General features: G+C 53.4%; 2 protein-coding genes across 3 annotated transcripts; both read left to right on the top strand.

The window, feature by feature from the left end:
* The first annotated feature begins 474 nt into the window (after window positions 1-474).
* Window positions 475-3,615, top strand: LOC123842449 (zinc finger protein 501-like). 2 transcript variants are annotated; one of them, XM_064592977.1, is made up of 3 exons: window positions 475-965; window positions 1,166-1,279; window positions 1,916-3,615. In XM_064592977.1, exons 1-3 carry the CDS (start codon window positions 770-772, stop codon window positions 3,127-3,129), a joined length of 1,524 nt encoding a protein of 507 aa, XP_064449047.1. In that variant the 5' UTR covers window positions 475-769; the 3' UTR covers window positions 3,130-3,615. The 2 variants fall into 2 exon arrangements, with proteins under 2 accessions (XP_064449047.1, XP_064449048.1); XM_064592978.1 differs by lacking the exon at window positions 1,166-1,279.
* A 5,352-nt stretch (window positions 3,616-8,967) lies between these two features.
* ZNF689 (zinc finger protein 689) lies at window positions 8,968-15,042 on the top strand. Its single transcript, XM_045875336.3, has 3 exons — window positions 8,968-9,826; window positions 10,057-10,170; window positions 11,711-15,042. The coding sequence occupies exons 1-3, from the start codon at window positions 9,622-9,624 to the stop codon at window positions 12,871-12,873; spliced, it is 1,482 nt and encodes a 493-aa protein (XP_045731292.1). The 5' UTR covers window positions 8,968-9,621; the 3' UTR covers window positions 12,874-15,042.
* Window positions 15,043-18,400: the final 3,358 nt, after the last annotated feature.

The following is an 18,400-nucleotide window of genomic DNA, read 5'->3' as shown; positions in this document are numbered from 1 at the left end:
GTAACCTCCATGGCCGAGCAGACTTTGTTTAGGTCCCGGCTCCCGACCCAGCTCCCAGCGCTGCGCTCAACACAAGTTCGCGCTCAGTGCAGGCGGGAGCGTCGTTCGAGTCTGAGCGCGAAGGCGGCAGGGAGCCCCCGCAGCGACGCAGGCGGGGCTCTGGCGAGACCGGGGCCGAGCGGGCCCGGGAGGAGGAGCGGTGCTGTGCGCCCTCGGGCAGCCGGGCTGCGCCGCCCCGTCCCTTCGCACGCGCTGCCCGACACGGCGCGGGCACGGGGCAGGTGCTCGGCCGGTGAGCGCCGGGGGCTCGCCGGGGCTCCGGGAGGAAGGCCGGCTCGCACGCGGCCGCCCGCTTCCCGGCAACCGACTGGTTCGCCGAGACCCAATCAGCTCGCGGCTCCTGGCTTCCGGCCCCGCGCCACCCAATGGCCGTGCACGGGAGGGAGAAGGGCGTGAAGCCGGGTGGGGCCATTATCCTTGAGGGCGAAGGGTTTCCAGCCCCGGTGCGGCCGAGCGTCTCCGGTGCTTCCACCGTGGCAGCAGGCATCCTCCGGTGCTCTAACCCAGGTCCTTGCAGGACCCGTAAGAATAACTCCGGAGGGGTTTGCACTGGCCCCACGAGAGGCTGGTGCCGGGGCCCTTCGGGCCTCCTGGGAGGCTCTCTGTGCCCGAGCAGCGGCCGGGTTCGGCCCCGCCGCGTCTAGAACCCCGGCCCCGCCGGCGAACCGCGGGGGTGGGGGGGTGGGGGGAGGGCGGCGGTTCTGGACCCATGGCGCCACCCCGGGCCCCGCGCCTCGCCGGCGGGCAGGGGGAGACCCAGTCGGGGCGAGGGAGGCCGGGCGCCGTGAGCTTCGCGGACGTGGCCGTGTACTTCTCCCCGGAGGAGTGGGGCTGTCTGCGGCCCGCGCAGAGGGCCCTGTACCGGGACGTGATGCGGGAGACCTACGGCCACCTGGGCGCGCTCGGTGAGGCCCGGCCCACCCCTTCTTTCTCTTTTTGTGACACGGAGATTTTTAGATTTCGGGTCCGAACGCGCCTGAGTGTCTGTTGTTGGGGAGGGTCTTCTCCGCTCGGGTTCAGAAGGCTGTACTCACCCCTGCGGAGGAAGCGCCCTGTCTAGGCTCCATCCTCTTACCCTGTCCGCTGTCGGCCTCTCCTCCCTTAGGATTCGCAGGCCCCAAACCGGCCCTCATCTCCTGGCTGGAGAGAAAGAAGGAGGTGTGGAGCCCGGAGGCCAAGGATCCCGAGGAGGGGGCCAGGCGCCCAGGATCTGGGCTAGGTGAGGAAGGTGGGGCTGAGGCGGACTGCAGGCTCTCATGGGAGCGAGCCAGGGCAGGCCCTTGCTTCCCGCAGCCTCCTTCCCACACATAGCCTCTCTTACAGAGCCCAGTTGGTGGGAATCCCCTGAGCCTTCTCTTCCAAAGTTCCCTTTCTCAGACCTTGGGTCAAGGACAGCGAGTTTGGGGGAAGAGAAGCTCGGGTTAGAAATTTACTGAGCCTTGTTCTCTCATGTTCCCAGAGTGTCTGCATGCCTCAGAAAGGGGCCAGACGTTCACTTAGTGACCCCGGTAATTTTGGCGCAGGTGGTGACTGCGGCTTTATATACACTGACCTGCGGTCCATTCCAGTGCCTGGAGAAATCTCCGTCCCTGCTGAAATGCCCGCATTTAGGGCCTTTAACACAGCAGGTGATTGCTTGTTTCCAACAGGCAGTAGGATCCCCCACCTTGTGACAAACTGCTGTTTTCCAAGCCCTACATGAGGGGGGACAAAAGGGCCTGGTGGCCATGGAATGGGGAGCTGCTGCCTGAGATGAGCCTGGGGGGCTCCGTAACAGGGTCTAGAACAGAGGGAAAACACAGGCATGATCGTACAAGCACTCAACAATTCTGTTTCAATTCTCTTGTCTCTTTAGAAAGCAAGAGAAAGAACGAACCCAGCAGCAAAATCGGGGCCGAGGAGCTTGAGGATGCCCCAGGGAGGAACGCGCCACCGGTGGAGGCCAGGCTGGTTCCTAGTTTCAGGGACTTTAGCCATCCGTTGCCTCAGCTGTCTGCACACACGGGGCAGCAGTGCACCCAGACTCCCAAGAGGCCCTACCCCTGCCTGGAATGCAACCGTTCTTTCAGCTACCCCTCCCTCCTAGCCAGCCACCAGCGGGTCCACTCGGGGGAGCGGCCCTTTCCCTGTGGCCAGTGTGGACGTTGCTTCCGCCAAAGAGGCAACCTGGCTATCCACATGCGCATACATACAGGGGAGAAGCCCTTCTCCTGCCCAGACTGCGGGAGGCTCTTTGCCTACCCCTCCATGCTGGTCAGGCATCGGCGAATCCACTCTGGAGACCGTCCATACGTCTGTGGACCTTGTGGGGTTCAGTTCTCCCAGAGGGCTCACCTCGTCCAGCACCAGCTGCTTCATACAGGGGACAAGCCGTATTCATGTCCAGACTGCGGCCGCTGCTTCCGCCAGACTGGGGCGCTGGCCATCCATAGACACAGACATGGTGGGGTGAAGCCGTACGTGTGCGCCGAGTGTGGACGCCACTTTACACACCCTTCCCTCTTGGCTATCCACCAGCGCACCCACACTAGGAAGAAGCCCCATATCTGTTCTGACTGTGGTCGGGGCTTTGCCTACCCCTCCCTCCTGACCAATCACCAACGGGTCCACTCTGGTGAGCGTCCCTACCCTTGTACCCACTGCAGTGCCCGCTTTGCCCAGCAAAATAACCTGCTCCAGCATCAGCTCATTCACACAGGGGAAAAGCCCTACGCGTGCCCCGACTGTGGCCGCTGCTTCCGGCAAAGCGGCTCGCTGGCTATCCACAGACGCACACATACAGGGGAGAAGCCCTACTCCTGCCCCGAGTGTGGGCACCGGTTTACCTCTTCCTGCGTCCTCAACAGCCACAGACGCATCCATTCTGTTGAGAGGCCCTTCCCTTGTTCCCAGTGCGGGAAAACCTTTAAACGAAAGAGTGCCCTGGAAGCCCACCGATGGATCCATCGTACAGGCGGGACAAGTCAGAGGGGTGACAGACCTCTGTTACCACCCCCAGCCCAGGCTTGTGTCCCTGAGGGTCAGGAACCATCCGTACACTTCCGACATTTTCCCGATATGTTCCAGTAGTGCGAGTGTCTGAGTAAAGCAGTGTGAAGGAACAAATGTTTTAAGGTTCTCCCTCATCAAGGGTTGGAAAGGAGGTGCGCAGAGGGCAAGGGATAGGAGAGGGGAGAAAAAGGGAATCAGGCGAAATGGAGATGGTGGGGGCTGAGCCACATCTGGAATCTATGAGAGACCTGGGAGCTGAGAGGCAGGACATCCGGAGTGAAGAACCTGTCAGGAAAAGCATGAGACTCCTTCAGTCTGCTCCCAGCCCGGACTGCTGACCTCTGACCTTTCAGCTCCGGTTTCCCCTGACTCTAGATCTCAGGAGAACAAACCTCCTTGGACCAGGAGCCGTAATGTAAGAGGAGGATCATAGGCTTTGAACCAGTTTATCCCATGTTCAATCTTGGCTCATCCCTTGCGTCATCAACATCTGACTATAAAATGAGTACATTAATACTGCCCCTTAGGTGGTTGTAGGATTAAATAATATATATTCAGTCAAAACTGTCTAGTACAATATTTCTCACTTGTGTATATCCTTCCAAGCTTTGCACGTTACAGTAGTTTCTTGAATATTGAGGACAGCCTTACCTAATCACCCCTGCTGAAAACAACAGCTTTCAATGTGAATTTTCTAGCTCTTTCACATGTCTTAGCAAGTTAGAAACTATTATTGCCTTATTTTGTCCTTAAGTGATTCACAATGCTTATCTTTTCCTGTGCTCAATTCAGAGATGAGAGACTGTCTCATAATTCCCTGCACTGTGTCACTATGGCTTAGGCACCCAGACCAGACCTTTGCTTATGTACTAGGTCTCTGTCTCACCAGGTTGTAAGCACCGCTGACAGCGGGCACCCTTAGAGTTCATTCCTCATTCCAGTCCCCCGCATGATGTCTGGAGATGCCACGTTTAATCGTCACCAGACACGCAGAGCTGCAGGTGCTCAGCGACTAAACCTTGGGTCCAACCCAGCGGAGACCTGAGAATCTGGAAGGCTGTGCAGCGCCATGTAACCTCCATGGCCGAGCAGACTTTGTTTAGGTCCCGGCTCCCGACCCAGCTCCCAGCGCTGCGCTCAACACAAGTTCGCGCTCAGTGCAGGCGGGAGCGTCGTTCGAGTCTGAGCGCGAACGCGGCAGGGAGCCCCCGCAGCGACGCAGGCGGGGCTCTGGCGAGACCGGGGCCGAGCGGGCCCGGGAGGAGGAGCGGTGCTGTGCGCCCTCGGGCAGCCGGGCTGCGCCGCCCCGTCCCTTCGCACGCGCTGCCCGACACGGCGCGGGCACGGAGCAGGTGCTCGGCCGGTGAGCGCCGGGGGTTCGCCGGGGCTCCGGGAGGGAGGCCGGCTCGCACGCGGCCGCCCGCTTCCCGGCAACCGACTGGTTCGCCGAGACCCAATCAGCACGCGGCTCCTGGCTTCCGGCCCCGCGCCACCCAATGGCCGTGCACGGGAGGGAGAAGGGCGTGAAGCCGGGTGGGGCCATTATCCTTGAGGGCGAAGGGTTCGTGGACCTGGTGCCACGCACTGGGCCCTCCGCAGGGACGTGATGCTCCTGACCCCGGACCACCTGGGCATGATCGAAGGGTCCCAGCGCTCCCCTTCTCCGCATTTTAGCGAAAAGGGGTACCATTCGGCATCGGTCCGGATGCGCCTGTGTTGTTGGGGAGGCTCTTCTCCGCTCGGGTTCAGGAGGCTGTACCCACCCCTGCAGAGGAAGCGCCTTGTCTAGGCTCCATCCTCGCACCCCGCCTGTTGTTGGCCTCTTCTCCTTAGGATTCGCAGGCCCCAAAGCCGCCTTCGTCTCCTGGAAATGGGAGAAGGAGGCGTGGAGCCTGGAGACCAAACGTCTGCAGGAGGGGGCGAGGCACCCAGGATCTGGGCTAGGTGAGGAGAGTGGGGCTGAGGCGGACTGCAGGCTCTCTTGGGAGCGAGCCAGGGCAGGCCCTTTCTTCCCGCAGCCACACCTACACCGCACCCTTCTCTTTAAGGACCCCAATTCCTAAGAATCCGATGAACCTTCTCTTCTAAAATTCTCTTTCCCAGACCTGGAGGCTTCCTTGCGTTCAACGGTAGCGGGTCCCTCTGGCCCCAACTAGAGGTTGGGACGAGGCAGCAGTTGGGGTTTGAGGTCTTTTGCCTTCTTTCCTCTAGGTACTTAGATTATTGCTTCCAATGGAACTTGCCTCAGTTATGGGAATGTTCTATCTGCGCTGTCGAACACAGAAGGCACTAGCCACATGGGGCCATTTAGCACTTGAAATGTGGCTAGTGTGCCCAAGGAAGTGAGTTTTTCCTTCTAATTAACTTAAGCCTAGAGAGTAGGCACGGTGCATTTCTGAGGCCGGAAGTGCACTCGGTTCGCTGGCCTGCCCCTGTTTCTCAGGGCATACCTGCCATGGGAAGCTGCCTAGAGCCCTCTGTAGAATTTAATGACTGCCACCTTTCATTTAGGATGAAAACCGGTGTTTTTGTTTGCTCCAAAGGCACTGAGGTGTGGGTTTTTGTTTTGTTTTGTTTTTGAGAAATGTTTCCACTGAAATGTCCATATGTAAGGTCTTGAACCAGGGAGACGTGCCAGCTTCCCTCTGAAAAAAATTCAGCCCTTCTTTATGAGAACGCCCTACAGTTCTGGAGGCCTGCGGTGAGAAGGGATGGGGTGCTCTTTCTGAAAAGCTCCAGCACCAGCTTATCCACCCGTGACAGAGGCCCTAGCGGTGCTGGGGCTGTTCGTGGTGCTTCTTCCACAGGCACCCTAGGCCATTCACAGGTGCACACCCACACCCAGGAAACTACCCCTGCCCAGAATGTGGCATCTGCTTCTCCTGCTCCTTCCTCCTGCTCAGCCACGGGCACATCCACTCTGATGGCACCGAGCGTGGGGAAAGCTCCCAGAGAATGTTTGCCCTGAAAGCCCGCCAGGGGATCCGTTGGGCAAACATGGAGAAGCCAAGGGGCACCTGGGCGGCTCACTCAGTTAAGTGTCTGACTCTTGATGTCAGCTCAGGTCATGATCTCAGGGTCCTTGGGATCAAGCCGCATGTTGTGCTCTCTGCTCAGCAGGGAGTCTGCTTCTCCCTCTCTCTGTGTGTTTTCTCTCTCTCTCTCTCATAAATAAATAAAATCTTAAAAAAAAAAAAAAAGAAAAGGTGAGATTCCTTCATTATTCATGGCATGATTTTCTCCCAGGACTAACGCTGCTTGCTGGAGTCTGAGTCTGGGTTCATGGTTCAATGACATTTGAGGCAAAGGTTGGGTTCCAGTTAGTCTATAAGGTGAAGTCCATGTGTGCTGTAATCGAAGGTTGCACTGCCAGTTACTTCCCTCTCACTGAGCATGAAACAAGGAGAAATTAATCTCAAAGCCTTGCACCCAGCTTAGAGCTGCCAGTGGAATGCAGAGGACATTCTAGGTTCAAATCTCACCTCTGCCTTTACTAACAGGGTTTGGGCAAGCTGCTCAACTGCCTGATAACTGTCCTCCTAAGGACTCTGAAAGGTGAGTTTCTTTTTTCTTTTTTTCTTTAAGTTTTTATTTATTTAAGTAATCTCTACACCCAACATGGGGCTCGAACTCACGACCCCGAGATCAAGAGTTGCACACTCCTCCGACTGAGCCAGCCCAGTGCCCCTGGAAGGTGAGTTTCTTTCTTTCTTTCTTTTTTTTTTTTTTTAAAGATTTTATTTATTTGAGAGAGAGAATGAGAGAGAGAGAGAGCATGAGAGGGGGAGGGTCAGAGGGAGAAGCAGACTCCCTGCCAAGCAGAGAGCCCGATGCGGGACTTGATCCCGGGACTCCAGGATCATGACCTGAGCCGAAGGCAGTCACTTAACCAACTGAGTCACCCAGGCGCCCTGGAAGGTGAGTTTCAATTGAGATCATCTATATCGATGTGCCTACAAGGTGGCACCTGGTACTTAGTTGGCCCTCAACACCATTTCCCTTTATCCAAAACAAGGTGTCTTTGGTCTTTATGTGGCCTCTTGGTGTGTAGACTCCCTCGATCTTCTCCATCCTTCTCTACAATGGGCAGTCTTCAAGAGGAGCCCTGCTTGTCCCTGTGCCCAATGTGGATCCAGGAATTTATACAGGAAAGGAGCAAGAACCTCTGCTCTCACATTAAGTCCTGGGCGCTTCTCTCTCCAAAATATTTCCCTGCAGTTAAGAGCCTCTGACTCTGCCTGATTCCTCGGTCCTGCCTTAGTAGCTCCCACCAGGATGGTGGCAAGCCAGGCCAAATGGGGCCTTCCCAGCCCAGGGCCAAAGGGCTAGGCTGCACCTCAGCCCAGCGTGCCCTCCCATTTTCTGCATGTGGGAAGAGGGCTCAGCACCTTTTCACCTCAGTAGTTAATCATCCTTCCGGGGCAATGTCAGCATCATTGACAGTCCATCATTAGCATTTAGGCAAAATGTCCACAGATTCCTTTCCAGCCTTCTGTTTAGTCACTTTCTTCCAAATGAAATGGTTTGCTGTCCATTGGCCTTTGTATTCCCTTAGCAGCCTAAGTTCTTCTTATTTCTCCAAACTGAACTCTGTATAGGCAGAAAGCATAGACACAAAGCTATCAGTTTGCCCTGCAGACAGACTACCAGAGTAATCTTCCGAAACATCGGAAGGTAATTCACTCCTGTAGACTGATTTGGAGGTCCCCAGTGTGCAGGATGAAGCCGTCCAATATCTGGTGCCAACCTAGCCTTTCGATCCTTCAGTTTTACCCTAACAGTATTTTGTCCTGCCTCAGAAAGTGTCCTCATTCCCTCCACACTCAGAACTTTCCTGAATTCCCGGCTTTGTACCAGAGATCTTTATGGCCATGGAATTCAGCTGTTTATTCAACAGATGTACATTGAGCACCACTGCCCTCCCTAAATCCTACCCATTCATAAACCAAACTCATTTCCCACCTGATGCATCAATCTGGGAAGTCATTCAGAGGGACTCTGTCTTACTTATTTTGGCAATCTTGACATTCCACCTGCTCCCCTAGTAGTTTGTTCAATAAACCGTCACTGTGCTTGGGACAGAGTAGAACTCAATGTTTACTGCAGTTGTGTGTTTCCTACTTCCTCTGTTCAAAGTCATCTTCCTTGGAATCTCTTGCTACCTATGTTATCTTGTGAATTCCTGACATGTTGTCTTTACTCCTTGCAGGCTTTGGGGTAGCGTTTTGCCCATAGCAGGTGCTTTAAAATTTTTGATTAATGGGTTGGAGAGAGATGTATGTAACCAGCTGAAGTATGTAGCAAATGGCATATTTCCGACTCTCAGATCCCCTGGGAGATGACCCTGAGCTGGGGAAAGCCTGCACTTACACAGGAGTGGGGGCCGATGGAGTGGGGGCTGACTGGTTCCAGCAGCAATTTTCCTATACCTTTCACATACATGCTTGCGGCACTGTCATCAGTTGTAAATGCATATGCCTCCCTCAGCTATAAACTCCATTCAGAGCATGGTGCATGACTTATTTCCAAACTGCCTAGCGCTACGCTTAGTACATTGGACAGATGTCATGTAAAAATAAAGTATGGCGAGATGTGTAGAAGATTGAACCTGAGAAGAGGCCAGGAGCTCAGACTGTGACAAGCGAATTCGGAGAGTGCGGGGGAAGGGAGCCGAGTTCAGCGGTTTGAATAAAGGCCCGGTCAGCCCGGGGTTTAAATCTTTGTTCCTTCCCCTTACTATCCCTCTGAGAGTTTCCTTATCAGCAGAACCGGATGATGACCATCACTCCATACAATGGTAGCAAAGAAAAAAAAGATGAAATGTGTTAAGAGGGGGACAGTGCCGGCGCGCAGGAAACGCCAACGTTAATTTCCCTCCCAAAAGGGCACCAAGGCAGTTGTCCCAATTCTGAGAAAGCCACCCGGGGTAATCTCAGCCCCGGGTTGGTCGGAGCGGCTCCGTCACTCAAATCCTTCCCTCTGTCAGCGAGGCAGCGCCCGCCAGAGAGCAGGGGCCCGTCACCGACGGCTGCCCAGCTCGCCGCCGCCCGCCGCCGATCTGGCTGCAGGCACCCGGCGCGGAAGGTCGGCTTCCTGCCCTTACGCTTGCGTCGGCTTCGTTCAAACAAGCCGCTTTCGGCGGCACCCAATCAGAACGCCCGATCTTCGGCCGCCGCCCAATGAGCGCGTGTAATGGGGGAAAAAAAAGGGCGTGAAGCCCAATCGCAGCGCCATCACACTTGAGGGCAAAGAGGTTAGGAAGCCGGCATGGCGCTCCGGTCAATAAAATCGATAGCTGGAAGCTGCCTGTGTTCCAGGCTAAGGCGGTGCGGTAGCGGCGCCGCCATCTTCCCCGAAGGCATCTTCCGGTGCCTTTCACCCAAGTTCGGGCAGGAGTTTCCTGAATAACAGCAAAAGGTTTCCGTTAGCCCCGCAAGGCGGCTGATTCCGATTCCCTCAGGGCCTCCCCAGGCACGCTCAGCTCCGGCCCGGCGGGGTTCCCAAATCCCGGGGTCGGCCGGGGGTCCAGGCCGGGACGGGGAAGGCCGTGGCGCCGGCTTCTGGGGTCCAATGGCGCCACCTTCGGCTCCGCTCTCCGCGCGGGGACCAGGAGAGGCCGGACCCGGCCGGAGAAGGGGAAGGAGGCCGCGGGCGGTGAAGTTCGCGGACGTGGCCGTGTACTTCTCCCCCGAGGAGTGGGGCTGTCTGCGGCCCGCGCAGAGGGCCCTGTACCGGGACGTGATGCGGGAGACCTACGGCCACCTGGGCGCGCTCGGTGAGGCCCGGCCCAGTTCGCTTCCGCGGGGCCCGAAGGCTTGGAAGAGCTTCGGGCGGGGGGGTGGGGGTGGGGGGCGACGGCAGGGAGTCCAGAGTGTCCGGGGACCTGGCCCGTGACCCGGTTGTGTCAGGGGAGGAGGACAGGGGCTTGGCAGGAGATGACACCGGGTAGATCTTTTACCCAGCCTTATCTAGGAGCTGGACGTCTGACTGGTTCTCCTTCCCCAGGGTGCGCAGGTCCCAAACCAGCCCTCATCTCCTGGTTGGAACGAAATACCGATGACTGGGAACCGGCCGCCCTGGATCCGCAGGAGTGCCCAAGGGGGTTAACAGTCCAAAGAAGTGAGTGAAAAATGCCCGTGCAGGGCCTGCAGCCTCTAACGACTACGTCTGGAGTGTTGGTGGCTAGGGGTACCTATGGCCCATGCTGTAATGCTTTATTTACTGTGATTGTTTTCACAGCTTCAGGGTCTTGTCTCTCTGATGGTGTTGGGTGTGTCCACCATACAGTGATTTACATGTTAGTTTGCAAACTAAGGGTCCGCAGTTCTCTATTGTGTGAATGAATCTGTGAGCTTTTGAAAGGAGCTACCTACCCTCTTGGCCTCCTTCCCAGGATCCCTGTCCTCAGTCTGCTCTGAACTGTGCTCTGACTGAGACACCTGGTACCTCTCTGAGTTTCTGGATTTTGGCTGAAGGGATCTCCTGGGGAACAGCTGCCTGGGGTGCAGGGCTCTCTTTCTGCCCTTTTGGAGGGGTGACCCCTCATCAGTGAAGGAAACTGCGCTCTCCTCGGGATCAAGCAAGGCTTTGATTAATGCCATTCAGGTGGAGCAGCCCCAGATCCACCCACAGAGGTGGACGTAACCGTCTGGGCTGCCGTTTCTGTGCTAGATTCTCTGAGACCAGGGCTATCTTTCCAAGATTCAGATCTGACCATGATACTTCCTTGCTAAAAACCTTTCAGTTTTTGCCACGGCAGGTTGTCTGTCAAATGGCTATCAGTTATCTCCTAAGTCACTTGGGGAACTCGGTAAAAAAATACAGATTCCTAGGGGCACCTGGGTGGCTCAGTCAGTTAAGCATTTGCCTTCGGCTCGGGTCATGATCCCAGGGTCCTGGGATCGAGCTCCGCATCAGGCTTTCTGTTCCATGGGAGCCTGCTTCTCCCTCTCCCTCTGCCTGCAGCTGCCTCCGCTTGTGAGCTCCCCCCCCACACCCCCACCCCCGTCAAATAAATGAATAAAATCTTTTTAAAAAATACAGATTCCTGGACACAGAACTATTGATTTACTCTGATGGATGTCTAGGACCTTGTATTTCTTTTTTTAACAGCCCCAGTTGATTGGCATTTATGTTTAGGTTTGAGACCCATTGGATAAAATAGAGTCCATGGTCCTGAACAGCCCTGGTTCTGAGAGTGTGGTCCTCAGACCAGCAGCAGCATCACTCAGGAAAGAACCAGATACAAATTCTTGGGCCCCGCCCCAGACCTGCTGAATCCAAAACGGTTTCAATGAGCCATCCAAATGATTCTGATCACAATAAAATTTGAGAACCACTGGCTTAGAGGGCCTTATGACCTAGTCTCTGCCAGCCTGTATCTCGTATTTCCACTTCCTGCCTTAACAGTTAACCTCTTCAAAAACTCCTAATCTCTCAAGCCTGCATAACCTGCAAGAAACGCTTCCCGACTTCTCCAGATTGAGCTTGGGACTGCTGGACTACCCTCCACATTTCGGTAGTGGTGCGTCACAGTGGGATGTCTGTGGCCCTAACACTCCCTGAAGACGGGCTGAGCCTGTTTGTCTTCTAACCTGTGACGCTGTCATAGGCAAGGGGAGGGCCCAGTATTTGTTAATATCTCCCTGTGTTTCTGTAGAAACCAGAACCAGAAAGAAGAACGGAGAGAAGGAAGTGTTGCCACCTAAGGAGGCGCCCCGAAAGGGCAAGCGAGGCCGGCGGCCCAGCAAACCCCGCCTGATCCCCAGGCAGACTTCTGGGGGCCCCATCTGCCCTGACTGTGGTTGCACCTTCCCTGACCGGCTCGCCCTGGAGAGCCACAAGTGTGCCCAGAATCTGAAAAAGCCTTACCCTTGCCCAGACTGCGGCCGCCGCTTTTCCTACCCGTCCCTGCTGGTCAGTCACCGGCGGGCACACTCTGGCGAGTGTCCCTATGTCTGCGACCAGTGCGGCAAACGTTTCTCCCAGCGCAAGAACCTCTCGCAGCACCAGGTCATCCACACAGGCGAGAAGCCCTACCACTGCCCGGACTGTGGCCGCTGCTTCCGGAGGAGCCGGTCCCTGGCCAATCACCGGACCACGCACACCGGCGAAAAACCGCACCAGTGCCCCAGCTGCGGGCGGCGCTTTGCCTACCCCTCCCTGCTAGCCATCCACCAGCGCACGCACACGGGCGAGAAGCCCTACACCTGCCTGGAATGCAACCGCCGCTTCCGACAGCGCACCGCCCTGGTCATCCACCAGCGCATCCACACGGGCGAGAAGCCCTACCCGTGTCCGGACTGCGAGCGGCGCTTCTCCTCGTCCTCTCGCCTGGTCAGCCACCGGCGGGTGCACTCCGGGGAGCGCCCCTACGCCTGCGAGCACTGCGAGGCCCGCTTCTCCCAGCGCAGCACGCTGCTCCAGCACCAGCTCTTGCACACGGGCGAGAAGCCCTACCCGTGCCCGGACTGCGGCCGTGCCTTCCGGCGGAGCGGCTCGCTGGCCATCCACCGCAGCACGCACACCGAGGAGAAGCTGCACGCCTGCGACGACTGCGGCCGCCGCTTCGCCTACCCCTCGCTCCTGGCCAGTCACCGGCGCGTGCACTCGGGCGAGCGGCCCTACGCGTGCGACCTGTGCTCGAAGCGCTTCGCCCAGTGGAGCCACCTGGCGCAGCACCAGCTCCTGCACACCGGGGAGAAGCCCTTCCCCTGCCTGGAGTGTGGCCGGTGCTTCCGCCAGAGGTGGTCTCTGGCCGTCCACAAGTGTAGCCCCAGGGCCGCCCTAGGGGGCGCCGGCCAGAAGGGCAGTGCCCTCTAGTACGGGAAGGACGGTAGATTCTCACTTCATTTCATGGAGGGGTCCAGGCAAGGGAAGGAGAAGCCCCGGGTCGTCCAAGGCAGAGTCCGCAGGGAAACCCAGGTCTCCTGCTACGGACACCTGAACTTTAGTGTATTTCACCACACTGGCTGCCGGACCGGTTGTGTCTAGAAGGGACAGTCCCGTTAGGCCAGGGGACATCGCGTGGCTCTTTTCCAGGCTACCCTATCCTGAAAGGATTTCTGTGTGTGGATATCAGGGCTAAAAGTTCTCCCATCTATCTTAGGGGCTGTTTGCTTTTCTAGTTTGTGCATACAGGCATCACCTGTCCCCTTGTATACAGTCCGGAGAATCCCATTTGTGGGGGGCAGTATCTTGCCCTACTCTGCCCCTTCCTCCATACCAGGGTTGAACAAACCTGGTTTAGCCCCCTTTTTTCAACACTCCTGCCAAGTGGTTTTTTACCCTTGCTTTAAAACCTCCCTTGACAGGGAGCTCACTACCTCACAAGGCAGGTCATTTCACTGTGGGATAGCTCTGATCTTTAGAAGGCGGTTAAGGACCACCTTCGCCTGGCCCAGAGTATGTAATACTTCATCGACATGACAGCATTTCCGATAACTTAACCACAGCTGCTTTGCCCATGTTTTCAGGTTCAATGGCATTATTTGGTCAGTCATTCCTTAAAGACGGGGTTTCAGCCCCCACACGTGCTTTCTCTCCAATGTCCCTTTTAAAGGGTCATGCAAAAATAAGCCAGCACCACAGTGTGCCTGGTACACCTCCTTGGTCTCTACTTGTTTTAACAGCTCTAGGTTGCACTGAATTTGGGGGTGGTGACACTGTAGCAGGGCTTCATTGGGCTGTAGACACAGACATACCTAAGCCTTTTTTTTTAAACCACATACTGTGAAGCTAAGTCTCCTGCCCCCTGTGTTTGGAAAATTGATTCAAGTTGGGTCTGGGACATAGGCAAAGTGAGCTTTGGGAGAAGACTGATTTTAAGGAGAAGGAGGGGAGCTGTGGTCTAGCAGCAAGAGGTAAAACTGGGACTAGTCTGTACTTCATCCAGGGGATTTGGGTTAGTTCCAGGCAGCCAGTAGCTAGAAAATCCTTGAGAACTGGGCCTCACTCCTCCCTGATTCTCAGCCGAATAAGGAGACATCAGCACAGAACCTTCCATGAGTCCTCAGTCAACATTTTTCATCAAGTGAGATGAGGCCATTCAAGGAGGGTAGAAAGTTAAGTAATTGAAGACAGGACAGGAAGGAGTCTACAGTCATCAAGTTGTGTTCATGCCTGCCTTCCTTACAGAAGCTCCAGGGCAGTGGCGGCAATGTGTCTTAATCTTTGATATGCCTCCCTGGCACCCACCCCCGCGTAGATGCTCAGTAAAGCTTTACTGCATTCAATGAACAAGGCCTACCACTTTGCCTTGGGTAGCTGCACCAAATTGGAATTTTCAAACATGACTTCTCGCCTATTCAACAGCTGGAGTGGGTCATGTTCCTACCCCTGTTGCTTGTATCTTCAGCTCTCCCAATCTCAGCCCCAAAGTGGGAGAGCAGCTGGGGAACACAGTGTTTGTAATTACCTCTGTGGTATTTAGCAAGTTGCATTGTAACTCTTGGTCTCTTTCTCCTTGGATGAATGGATGAGCTGCCCCAACACAGGGGTCATACCAGATTGGGTCTCATTAAAATGTCGATAAATGATGTTCCTTGTTGAATCACTGTTTATAAAATATAAGTCTAGGTTCTTGACTGGGTAAAAATTTTTAGTTCTGATGGAGACCTGCCTTCTCCTAACAGAGAGCTATTCGAATGTCTGCCTAGTTCTGTATTAGAGCTGGCTATTCTACTTTTATCACCAGGCTGATCCAACTCTTTATCTAGGAATTTTGTAACTTTCTTTGGGCCTGGATTGTAACTCATAAGACTTGGAGGCCAAGTTCCAGTGTGTGTGCAGTCAGTGGAGGGCCAAGATGATCGACAACTTCCTAGGTCCCCTAAGGCACTTCCGTCCCAGCGTCCATTCCTGACCAGCTGTGATCCTGGCCCTGTTTTCAGTGGGAGATCCCAGTATCCTTCCAATTTGTTCCCCCTTCTGTTTCAGGTAGTTGGTTTCTGTTACTTGCAACCCAAAGAATAAACTAATCCACCATCCCAATATGGATTTATTGCCCATGAGCTGTGAAGAGGGGAAAATTGGCAGTGCTGCTGAGAGGAGCCAGCACACCTTTCCTGATCTCCAACCTCAGTGAGCCTTCAGTACGACCTAAGTCTTCCCTGCATCCTTAACCAGTGAATACCTTCTCTTTCACTAAAACCCAAGGTTTCAAACAGGAACTCTTAACATTCCATTCCCCACTGACTCCACATTTACCAGTATTTACTTAGGTGTGACGCTCACCAACATAGCTGTGCTTGATTTCATCTACTGCCCTCTCGGGGACTTTGCTACATCTGTTATTCTTTCTCTCCTCTTAGTTTTATGGTTTCAGAGTCCCTCTCCTGTCTGGAACACACACATGCCAGTCTAAAATCTGTCTTTTTTTAAGATTTTATTTTTAAGTAATCTCTACACCCCACACGGGGCTTGAACTCGCAGCCCCAAGATCAAGAGTCGCATGCTCTACTAACTGAGCCCGCCAGGCGCCCCTCAGCTAAATTTCTTGAAACAGTAGCCTACATTCACTGTATTCTTTGGCCTACTGCAACAGCATTTATGATGGGCCAGGTACTGTGTCTTAACACTTTATATACATTCCAATGTGATGTGTAGGAGAACCCCACAAAGTAGTTGTTTGGAGATACGCTTCCGAGTGTCTCTCACATTGCCCCGTATCTTGCTGAGTATGCCAAAAATGCAAGGCCTTGCCTTCAACAAATTGTTAGATGAGCCGATTCCAGACCTAGAGCCTCTTGAGTGAGGAAAGGTTGAGTCCCTTGATGAAGGACTATGTTATGTTGGCAAAAACATGCTGGATATCTTCCTTTTAGCCTTTTCCAAATATACCATTTCCCAGGGTGGCAGGATACAGGAAAAGGGAAAGTAACTAGAGTTGTCAGGGATTACTGGACATTGGATCTAGACACATTCTAATTCTTGGAGATCCAAAACATCACTGTAGTTCACCAGGCAGTGGACTCATGAAGATCAGGCGTGTACAGAAAAGGGTTAACTCAGCAGGCCTAGGTTGCTCAAACCCTGAACATTCCAAAGAAAGCTCATCTTCAGGACTAGCACTTGGCTCATTCCTGGGAGATAAATTCCGAGCCCTTGTAATATTTTGCCTGATTAGGGTGTTTTCGTATGCTGGAGGCCTCGAGCCATGCTGTACCAGTCTGACCAGATGAGTTTATCCTAACAATGTGGTTTATGATGAATGCCTGTTTCTGCTCTGGGAGACAGAGTCTGAGTAGCTGAGATCAGTCATGTGAGTGCTCCATGTCTGTGTAACTGACTCCCCAGTAAAAACCCCAGACACCAGGCTTTGGGTGAGTTTCTCCAGTTGGCAACAGTTCACACATACTGTCACAAATCATTGTTGGGAGAATAAAGTGCATCCCTGTGCAACTCCACTGGACAAGGACACCTGGAAGTTTGTAAGTTCGCGCATGTCTGGTTTCTCCTGGACTTTGCCCCATGCACCTTTTTCCTTTGCTGATTTTAATCTGTATCCTTTTCCTTTAATAAGCTATAACCTAGAGCATAGAAAGAAAGAAAGAAAAAAACACAAGGCCCTGACGACTCGTTTACTCTTCCCTAGCCATTTCTTAGGGTTGTGTTTGCATTAAGCAACCGTGAGGGAGAAGTAGTGTCTCTATGTGGGACAAAGAGCAGCTTGCTTACTACTTACCACAAAGCACCAGGTTCCCCAAGTTCATTGTTCCTCCCCCACAGTGCAACTCACTGTGTGCCTAGCATCCATCGGGCCCTTCCATGTTGCCTCTGCGGGGCTTAGGATGGCAAAAGAGCCGATACATACATGATGCTCAGGTGGCTTGTGCCATGAATAAGGTCTTTCGTCTATGACATTGGATTCTCTTGTCTTCGGCCAGCATCCATGAAACAATGGGTAACCTTAAATTGCACACCTGACAGTAGGTATTATTTCCTTTTAATAGAGGAGGGAACTGAGGCTCACTGATAATATTAAATAACTTGTCCAGAATCACATATCTGGTAAACCTAAGGACCAGGATTCCAAGCCAGGTCTGACTCCAAAGCTGGCTGCAATACAAGGTACTACTCCACTGAAAAAGTCCTTTAAGACGCCTCATGACTTAGTTAGCAAATCAGTAATTTAATTTTTACCTTATTTATCTTAGTTTTCCTACTGAAGCTCTCTCATAACTTAGTTTTCATGCATCATTTTCTTCTAGTGTTCCTGGTGCCTCTTGTGGTTCCTTCTAGTGTGTACATATAGGACTTCCTTCTCAGCGTTTCTTGGGAAATGTATACATTTCCCCAAGTTCCAAGAACTGGGAACATGCAAAAAAAAAAAAAAAAAAAAGTACCATAATTGTCCTGTGAATTAAAGCTTTACAACAAACACAGAGAAGGGGCACCTGGGTGGCTCAGTCAGTTAAGCATCTGTCTTCAGCTCAGGTCATGGTCCCAGGGTCGTGGGATCGAGCCCCGCATCGGGCTCCTTTCTTGGAGGGGAACCTGCTTCTCCCTCTGCCTCTGCCTGCAGCTTCCCCTGCTTGCGCTCTCCCTCTCTCACTGTCAAATAAACACATAAAATCTTTTTAAAAAAAAAAACAGAGAAGTTACTGGTTTAGATTTCATTAAAAGCAAGACCAGGAAATTCTCCTAGAGTTGAAAGTGAAAGTCAACATACCTGTGAAAGGGACAGGAGGACCTAGAATAAAAGATGTCACAACAGGATCGGGTAACCTCGCTTGTAGCGGTGGCCGGGTGGTAAGTCTGTGTCCCGGGTCTCGCCTGCTACTAACCAGGAGTCAGTCTTGCAAATAAAATATTCTATTCACAGGATACTTTGTACGTATCTCCTATAAATGGTGTTCAAGAAGTAAGTTTTGGAAGTAAAATAAGTTGGTCTCTTAAATTGCTGTGGAAGTCACAAAATTGCAGATTTTTTTGTGGTAAAATATACATAAAATTTGCCATGTTCACCATTTTTAAATACACAGTTCAGTGGCATTAAGTACATTCACAATGTTGTACAGGCTGCCACTATTTCCAGAACTTTTCATCATCCCAGACACTATGTACCCATTAAATAATAAACAAATACATGAATGTTGTATTTGCAATATTGATAGTTATTACCAAATTGCTTTCCAAGGAGGCTGCATGAATTTACACTCCCATCAGCAATATGTGGGAGTGCCTCAGTGTATCATTCATTCCTTCATTCAACAAGTATCTTAGGCAACTGCCACAGGCCGTGTAATGTTCTCGGAGATGGAAATGCAACAATGGACAATATAGTGTTTGCCCTCATGGAGATTCCAGGCTAAAGAAAAAGACAATATCAGGAAGTGGTCAGTGCAGG

This window comes from Mirounga angustirostris, unplaced genomic scaffold, assembly GCF_029215605.1.
Source record: "Mirounga angustirostris isolate CCGP_5_RB_7025 unplaced genomic scaffold, mMirAng1.0.hap1 SCAF_5, whole genome shotgun sequence".
In the NCBI taxonomy this organism is placed as follows: Eukaryota; Metazoa; Chordata; class Mammalia; order Carnivora; family Phocidae; genus Mirounga; species Mirounga angustirostris.
Note: the sequence above shows the minus strand (reverse complement) of the source record. Positions and strands in the feature narration are given on the sequence as shown.

Excerpts from the sequence above, each read along its gene's own strand:
- ZNF689 (XM_045875336.3), top strand. The coding sequence starts at position 9,622 with ATGGCGCCACCTTCGGCTCCGCTCTCCGCGCGGGGACCAGGAGAGGCC. Across the intron at positions 9,827-10,056 it reads CGGCCACCTGGGCGCGCTCG|GGTGCGCAGGTCCCAAACCA; the intron begins GTGAGGCCCGGC and ends CTCCTTCCCCAG. Across the intron at positions 10,171-11,710 it reads GGGGTTAACAGTCCAAAGAA|AAACCAGAACCAGAAAGAAG; the intron begins GTGAGTGAAAAA and ends GTGTTTCTGTAG.
- LOC123842449 (XM_064592977.1), top strand. The coding sequence starts at position 770 with ATGGCGCCACCCCGGGCCCCGCGCCTCGCCGGCGGGCAGGGGGAGACC. Across the intron at positions 966-1,165 it reads CGGCCACCTGGGCGCGCTCG|GATTCGCAGGCCCCAAACCG; the intron begins GTGAGGCCCGGC and ends CTCCTCCCTTAG. Across the intron at positions 1,280-1,915 it reads GCGCCCAGGATCTGGGCTAG|AAAGCAAGAGAAAGAACGAA; the intron begins GTGAGGAAGGTG and ends TTGTCTCTTTAG.